Source organism: Nicotiana attenuata, unplaced genomic scaffold, assembly GCF_001879085.1.
Source record: "Nicotiana attenuata strain UT unplaced genomic scaffold, NIATTr2, whole genome shotgun sequence".
Lineage (NCBI taxonomy): Eukaryota > Viridiplantae > Streptophyta > Magnoliopsida > Solanales > Solanaceae > Nicotiana > Nicotiana attenuata.
The window spans coordinates 248,134-257,608 of NW_017671562.1; the positions used below are offsets into that span (position 1 = coordinate 248,134).

Below are 9,475 nucleotides of genomic sequence, written 5' to 3' on the forward strand. Positions count from 1 at the left end.
AGCTCATTTTGCGGACAAATGTTCGGCATTTGCGAGCAGGAACTGGGATTGAGTAACACTCGCAATCTGCGAGGAAATTGTTTGCAAATGCGAACCGGTCTCGGATCGCTTTTGCGATCACTTAGTAGAATTTCGATCCTGGCAACAGTAGAGCATCTTCGCAGTGCGAAGATTTTTGCTGCAATTGCAGGGTGGGATTTTCGCATTTGCGATCATTTTGTCGCAATTGCGACATCTGGACTTCTGAGGCACGGTTAGCATTTGCGACCTTGTCTCGCATTTGCGATTTTCGCAATTGCGAACAAAGACTTCGCAATTGCGACATCAGCAGTTGGGTAAAAGGGGGGAAATCGGTCTTAACTCATTTTACACCATTTCTCAACCCTAAACACTCTAGAGGTGATTTTTCAAGAGGATTTTTTCCCCAAAATCAATGGTAAGCAATAATTACCCATTACTTTAATGTGTTCTCAATATCAAATTTAGGGTTTCCATGGTAGAAATTAGGCATTTTTGGTAGAAATTGGAGATTTTGTAAATTGAGATTTAGACCTCAAATTAAAGTCTGATTTTGAAAAAAATTCACATAAACCGGGCTCGAGGGTGAATGGGTAATCGGGTTTTGGTCAGAACTCGGATGTTGACAAGTAGGTCAGGGGTTGACTTTTGTTGACTTTTACAAAATTGATCAAAATTGACCTCTTTCATTGATGGGTAGTTTCTAAAGCTTATTTTTGAACCATTGATCGATAATTTGCTAGATTTGATTGGTTTGGAGGCTTGTTCAAAAGCAAGGTCGTGGTTGATTGATTGCTTTGATTCTCGGAGTGAGGCAAGTGTTGTGTCTAACCTTGATTTGAAGGAATTAGGAATTCTTGAACTATGTGTTATGTGAATTCATGTGGGAAACGGCGTATATGCGAAGTGACGAGTGTATATATGCCGTCATGGTATCTAGCATGCGGGGATTTGATATTTATTTCATGTTATTCTTGCTTCATGCCTTAATTGTTACATGTCTTTAAATTTTAATTGACTTCCATGCCATATCTGTTACTTGTCATTTAATTGTCCCTTGTTCTAAATTTGTCCGTTCTTTCAGACCCTGCTTAATTGCTATCTACCTCTACCTGTCTCATTGCACACTTTACATGTCACATGCTTTACTTGTTCTATTGTTTTGTAATATTTGTTATGTTCTATAATGTGATTTCACTTGCGCGAGTTGTTTTAGTTTGTTAGATACAGAATGAATTGGTAAAGTTGAGACTTCGAGTCGTTAGAAATTCATTGATTCATATGTGGTTCTTTAATGCCTTGTACATGACCCTTTTGATGTAGAAATTCTTGAAATATGGTTGTTGAATTGTTTATGTGATGATTGAAATTGTTTGGGGAGCGCGGTTGCACGCAGCAACGGAAATTGAAAGGTAATGAATTGAAATAGTGGAATAAGGACGAATTATGATATGGACAGATATGGTGAGATCGGGCGCAACAGATTGCATGTGGGGTACCTGTTTGTGATTGCTGAAATTAGCCTCACCATTGTGATATGAGACTATTGAGACTTGTTATTCTGGGCTCTCTTGTAGTCAAATTTCGAGTTCGTTTCATGAGTAAATTGCTTACTTCCATTTCGTTTTCCTGTTATTGTTTTATTTTATTGCGTACATGTTATTGTAAGTGGCCTGCGTTAGCCTCATCACTATTTCGTCGAGTTAAGCTCGGCACTTACAGAGTACATGGGATCGGTTGTACTCATACTACACTATGTACTTGTTGTACAGATACTAGAGTTGTTCCCAGCAGCGCATAGTTGAGACTGCCCGATCCAAGCTACCTGTGGAGACTTGAGATATGCCGCATGCGGTCCGCATCCTGAAGTCCCCTTCTATCTTGTCATTGTTTGTTTATTTAGATTCAAACAGTTGTGTTTATTCATACTATTATATCTGTAGCACTCTAGAACGCTCATGTATTCGTGACTCCAGTTTCTGGGATTGTATTTAGTTTACGTTATGTAGTATTATATCACCATTTTCAGACTACTGCGGTTTTTATTGCTAATATTTTGAAGTGAGTTGTTAAAACCGGTTAATTTAATTTAGCTATACGTTGGTTTGCCCTAGCAAGTGAAATGTTAGGCATCATCACGTCCCGACGGATGGATTCGGGTCTATCGACACGTAGGCAGTCTCTTGATTGCCCTGTGAATGGCTCACTAACCCACAGAGGATTAACAAGCGCACAAATATGAACTTCACAAAACAGAAGATATTAGATAAAGAGAAGAAGTAGGGTGGGAAGAGTATGAGCCAAGAGCAAGAGTTTCTTCTATTTCTCCTGAGATACAAGGAGATGGTACCTCCACTTGTGGCATTGGCAGCTTTGACAAACTATGACGGGGGCAAATAACACTAATGCTCTCCAATGATGTACAATAGGAAAAATATATTTCCGTCTGTAATCTTATGACTTCAAACTAATTAAAGGTCTATTCTTGTACATACATACGGCTAGATTCAGAAAAATGCAGCGAGAGAAAAATCTAATATGATGTTAATCTGTAAACAATGAACCTATTATAAGTACACATAATAGTATAACCTACTCTACTACTATGGGACTACGAGACTAATTACATATATGTTCACATAAGCTATTCTAACACTCCCCCACCCCCCCCCCTCAAGCTGGACATACCAATCATATGTACCAAGCTGTTAATATATAACTGAATACGAGGACAGTGAGGGACTTGGTAAAATATCCTGCAAGCTGATTCATTCGACTTCACAAACTTTGTAGTAATATTCCAAAGAGTATCTTTTCTCTGACGAAGTGACAGTCAATCTTCAATATGTTTAGTTCCTCATGGAACACCGAATTTGATGCAAATATGAGGGAAGCTTGATTACACACACAAATTCCATTTGTGATCTTCACAAATTTCAAACTCCTTGAGCAACTGTTTATCCAAAACTAGCTCACATGTTGCCATAGTCATTGCTCGATTTCTGCTTCTGCACTACACGAGCAATGATGATTTCATTCTTGCTCTTCCAAGACACAAGTTATCTCTACTAACACAATATCCAGACGTAGAACGTCTATCAGAAGGTGATACTGCCCAATCAGCATCTCCATTTCTCAACGATCTGCTCATGGCATCGATCCTCAAACAATAGTCCTTTGCCCGAAGCTGATTTTATATACCGAAGAATGCGGACAACTGCATCCCAATGACTATCACAGGGAGAATCCATAAACTGACTTACAACACTCACAGGAAAGGAAATGTTAGGTCTAGTCACTGTGAGGTAATTTAATTTACCAACCAACCACCTATATCTTGCAGGATCGCTAAGTGGCTCCCCCTGCCCTGGCAGAAGTTTAGAATTCGGATCCATAGGAGTGTCAACAGGCCTACAGCCATTCATTCCTGTCTCCTCAAGAATGTCTAAGGCATACTTCCGTTGTGAGATCACAATACTCGAGCTAGACAGAGCGACCTCAATACTCATAAAATACTTTAATCTGCCCAAATCCTTAGTCTGAAAGTGCTGAAAGAGACGTTGCTTCAACTTAGTAATACCATCCTGATCATTGTCGATGATAACAATATTATCAACATAAACCACCAGATAAATACAGAGATTTGAAGCAGAATGCCGATAAAACACAGAGTGATCAGCTTCACCACGAGTCATGCCAAGCTCCTGAATAATTATGTTGAACTTACCAAACCACACTAGAGGAGACTGCTTTAGACTATAGAGGGACCGGCACAGCCGACATACAAGGCCACTAGACTCCCCCTGAGCAACAAAACAAGGTGGTTTCTCCATATAAACCTCATCCTCAAGGTCACCGTGAATAAAAGCATTCTTAATGTCCAACTGATAGAGAGGCCAATGGCGAACAGCAGTCATGGATAGAAAAAGGCGGACTAATACTATTTGAGCCACGGGAAAGAAAGTATCACTGTAATCGAGCCCAAATATCTGAGTATACCCTTTGGCAACAAGACAGCCTTAAGTCGGTCAACCTGGCCATCTGGACCAACTTTTACTGCATACACCCACCGACAACCAACAATCGATTTACCCGAAGGAAGAGGAACAAGCTCCCAAGTACCACTTGTATGTAAAGCAGACATCTTGTCAATCATAGCTTGTCGCCATCCTGGATGAAACAGTGCTTCACCGGTAGACTTAGGAATAGAAACAAAGGACAACGATGATACAAATGCACAATGGGGTGATGACAGTCGATGGTAACTTAAACCGACATAATGGGGATTAGGATTAAGTGTGGACCGTATATCTTTCCGTAGTGCAATCGGTTGACTAAGAGGAGACAAGTCCGCAGTATTAGCAAAGTCAGTTGCAGGACGTGAATCAGGTGGGCCTGATGCTAGGCGCAGACGACAATGATAAGTCAGGAGTGGTGGAGCTGCAGAAGGTTGAACTAAATTAGGTGGTGGAACTGGAGCTATAGGTGGTGGAGTTGCAACTAGAGCTGTAGGTGGTGGAGCTGGAGTTGTAGAGGAAGATGAATAGGAGATAGTGACTGAATCTCCAAAAGATGGAACTGGTAGCACCTCAGAAATATCTAAGTGATTACCTGGACCTGTGAAGTATGATTGGGTTTCAAAGAAGGTAACATCAGCGGACATAAGGTAGCGCTGGAGGTCAGGAGAAAAGCATCGATATCACGTTTGCGTTCTCAGGTAACCCAGAAATACGTATTTAAGAGCACGAAAAGCGAACTTATCTTTTCCTGGAGTAAGGTTACGAACAAAACATGTGCTCCCAAATACACGGGGTGGAAGAGAACAAAGGTAAGTGGGGAAACAGGACAGAGAATGGAACTTGATTCTGCATAGCTGAAGATGGTATACGATTAATAAGATAACAAGATGTAAGAACTACATCCCAAAAATGCAACGGAACATGAGATTGTATGAGTAGGGCACGAGCAGTTTCAATAATATGCCTATTCTTTCTTTCAGATACCCATTTTGTTGAGATGTGTACGGACAAGATGTTTGACGAATAATCCCATGAGAGTTCATAAACTGCTGAAATGGGAAAGACAAATACTCTAGGGCATTATCACTACAAAATGTGCGGATAGAAACTCCAAATTGATTTTGAATTTCAGCGTGGAAGGTCTGGAAAATAGAAAACAACTCAGACGGATTTTTCATCAAAAATATCCAAGTGCACCTGGAATAATGGTCAATAAAACTGACAAAGTAGCAGAATCCCAAGGTAGAACTGACCCAACTAGGACCCCAAACATCTGAATGGACTAAAGTAAAAGGTGACTCTACTCGATTATCAAGACACCGAGGGAAATGGGAGCAGGTATGCTTACCGAGCTGACATGACCACACTCTAGAGTGGACAAATGAGATAAACTAGGTACCCTTTTCTGAAGTTTTGACAAATAGGGATGTCCCAACTGTTTGTGTAATAAATCTGGTGAATCATTACCAGGACAAGTTGTTGAAGGAAGACAAGATGTTAGTCCATGTGATTTTGCAAGGATAAGGTATTTAAGTCCATCTGATTCACGCCCGGTACCACTGACCCGCCATATATTGCTTTCTTGTATAAAAACAAGGTCATCATGAAATAAAACAACGTATTTAAGTGATTTGGCTAAGCAACTAACGGCTATGAGGTTAAAAGGACTACCGGAAACATAAAGAACTGAATCTAAAAATAGGGAAGAAAGTGGACTTGCTTGACCTATTCCAGTTGCCATGGTTTGAGACACATTGACCATTATGACTGTTGAAAGAGATTGAAAATATGAAATAGTAGTGAAAAGAGATTTATTATCAGAAATGTGATCAGATGCACTTGAATCAATGACCCAAGACTCGGAGGTTGTAGATTGAGAGACACAAGTCACGCTACTACCTGTTTGAACAACGGAAGTTATCTCTGAAGATGTCTGTTTACATGCTTTGTACTGAAGGAACTCAATATAATCCAGTAGAGAAACCATCCAACTATTCATAGTATTGGATCCCATTCTGCAACCAATTTTCTCAGGTTCTTGACAAGTTAAGCTGGAGACTTATTCCTTCTTTTTTTTGGGAAAAACACTGTGCACTCGCCGGAAAATAAGAAAGTTGTCGGAATTTGGTGTAACCTGGATGGGTAAGCTCGGAAATACCTCGCGACCATACTGTCCTCAAGAAGTTTCGACGGAAAGTGGCCAGAAACACCTGCACATGCCGGCGCGTGGGTCCCACGCGCCGGCGAATCTGTCGCTTTTAAGGCGCACGGGAGCGCGTGTAAGGTCCGTTGCCGGAGATTCTTGCTGGGATTTGCTCGCCGAAGGGTGCTTAACCTTGTGGTGGTGTTGGTTTCGCACAACACCAACAGAAAAGAGATTGACGCCGGACAGCCACCGGAATTCGCACAGTGACCCCTTTTTTTCCTTCCCGGAGTTGCTGATTTTTTTGCACAGCGATAAATCTCTCACGTATTAATGTTAATTGTAATACAATGAACCCTATTTATAAGTACACATAGTATATAACCTACTCCTATTACCTATGGGACCGGGACTAATTACATATATGTTCACATAGCTATTCTAACATTAAGACAACAAGATCTACGTTGGGGGGATTTCTGCTATTAGCAGCAACACAAGGAAGATATCGTTACAGCACTATTGATCAATTGTAACACGTACGTCTCTGTCTAATTTAAGGAACGTCCTGGACTGCCCCTTCCATTTCCTTCTCTTCCTTTTTTGCCAATTTGTATATGTTCCTTTCTACATTCCTCTATCATTACACACTTGCTATTCAAACCAAAAAATGCCATCAGACATCATGCAAGTTATGCTTAGGGTATCTGGACCAGACAAGTCTCCAAAGAGAAAAAGAGGAAATACTAGAAAAATGTCAAATGCATGGTTCGCCCACATACCTCAAGATTCAAAAAGGCATCATACGAGTTAGAGTGTTAATGCATGTTTTATAATTATATACCCCTCTGCTCCAAGTTAGACTTTTACCCCTTTCTTTTTGTCGTTTATCACATTCAATTCCCAGTGATCCCATCCCTATATTTCTTTTTTAGTAATTACCACCTGTATATTTCTCCCTATATTAAACCTCTCACGTCTTAAGAACTGGACATCTAAAGTGGAACTTTGTTCTCTTTCGAACCTGGTGTATCGCCAGGGTATGATTACCCCATGCCTCGTACAAAAGGATATGGCTACCTGATAACCCTAGGTAAATCTCACAGCGGCAAAACACGAAAGAGATGCCGGGTATATAAGGGATCAAGCCTTCAGACCTTAGTGGCACAGGAAATGCAGAGCAGCACGATCGCGGCGCTGAGTCCCTAAGCGGGGTGTATGTGACACCCTAGGCAAATCAAAGAGGGGAGAGATGAAGCAAGTCTTAGTTGCAAAGCCGTTTGGGCATAAGTTCTATTAAAATAGCAGCACTAACTCTTTCTGTAATAGCAGTAGTAACTCTCAATGCATTAGAGGATGTTTGGCTAAGCTTATAAGCTGGTCAAACTAGCTTATATGCACTTTTCGGCTTATCTACGCGTTTGGTAAAGTTAAAAGTGCTTATAAGCCAAGTGCTTATAAGCCAAGTGCTTATAAGTCAAAAATAAGCCAAAAGTCATAAGCTGGTCACCCCCAACTTATGAATTTTTAACTTATAAACACTTTAAGTTTGACCAAGATTTTTACTATTTTATCCTTAAAATATCCCTTTTTAGAAAAAAAATTTATATCGATACTCACAGCCTCAAGTATTCAACCTAACCACCCCCCTCCCCCCGCCTCTTCAAGTCTGCAATTCTCATTGACTATTTGAGATAAGCAAATTCTCTATTCCTTTGCATACTTATATTTATGTGACTGTGTATTGATCTTTGAACTATATGTAATAAATGAGGACATATCAAATTTTTGGTGTATTGCTTTCTAAGTGTTGTGGTGATGAAGATAAAGTTTGTTTCTCTTCAAATAATTTGTCCTATTTAGGTTTATTTTTTACTGAGAAACTTTTGTCAATTATATGCTTATCATAAAATAAATTATATTTATCATAAAAATTATCTTATCTAAGCACAATTGTATTTAAAATAAAATGACAAATAGAATATTTTGTATTTGAATCGATCTAGAATCTAAAATTTTGAAGAAATTACGCCCTTATGAGTGTAAGCAGTTCCAAGGTTATTTAAGTCATTTTAAAAGAAAAAGAGCTTATCTGCACTTTTTTATCAAATACTGTAACAACTTATTATCAATTTCAGCACTTGTACTCAAACACATAACTGTTTATCTATTAAACCACTTTCATTTTAAGTGCTTTTCAACACCTAATGCTTATCAGCTACTTCAAATAGCTAATCCAAACGGGCTCTTAGTACCAATGTAATATGTTGTATTACTCTACCTTAATAGTTAATATCTACAATGATATCCTTTGAAGCAAAACAAAACAGAAAAAAAAAAGGATAAGGAGAATCTAAAACAAAATCAAATTTTGGAAAACAGAAGAATGCATTTTCTACGACAATATAATGGGGTGTGTATACATTAAATGGTGTTACCTGCTAACGAGATTAGGGACGAAATCGGCAAGCCTTTCGTAGTCAGTGAGAGCATTCCAAACAGAATGCACATCAGCGTTCACCGAAATCTCAGCTTTAATCCTCCGTTCTCGCCAAGACACCACTTCCACTTCACACCGAACCTGCTTTCTATCTGCGGCAACCACCACATCTCCTCCTCCTCCTCCTCCTCCTCCTCCTCCTCCTAACAGCGAATCCTCTCTAATTCCTCCTTTTCTGCTATTGTAGGAATATGAATTCCTACTGCTTTTATCACTACTGACAATCTGATGCTTATTGACATCCAATCTAATACTGTATTCGGAAGCTGAGAAGATGGCTTGAGAACAAGAGCAAGATAGTACTGATGGAACTTTCTTCTTGTCATTCGCATAGTTTGTAGGTCCGATTACGAAACTGAAACACAAAGAACGCATGCTCCGACCAAAATTTTGTCAGTAAGAGAGAAATGGGTAGTAATGGTGACTAGTGAATGTGAAGAGCTTGGGAGTGAGGCGGACACAAGCGGTTATCTATTTTTAATTAAATTAAATTTGATAATGGCAGAACTAATTTTTATTGAGCTGCATAATCATGCATACTGTATGCTTTGTTGTGATGGAAACTGATGTGGTTGCCTTACTTATATTTGCGCTTGACCGTTAATTCCTGACCACATATTTACACTTGCTATGGATAGAGGGTAAGGAACGAGCGCTCACATAGGCTTATGATTTTATTTTATTTTTTGGATGATGATTGTAATTTGATTCGACAAAAAATTTAAAGGAAAGGAGATTTTTAAAGTTTTAAGGATAAAAGTAAAATAAAAAGTCTAAAGTTCAATTATTTTTAAA

General features: G+C 39.3%; 1 protein-coding gene across 1 annotated transcript in view; it reads right to left on the bottom strand.

The window, feature by feature from the left end:
- The window catches only part of LOC109209009, a gene marked incomplete in the record, with an annotated part of 29,052 nt that extends 19,819 nt beyond the window's left edge, over window positions 1–9,233 (bottom strand). Inside the window, 1 exon segment of the mRNA XM_019372175.1 lies at window positions 8,619–9,233. Coding sequence (XP_019227720.1) covers window positions 8,619–9,055 — 437 coding nt within the window.
- Window positions 9,234–9,475: the final 242 nt, after the last annotated feature.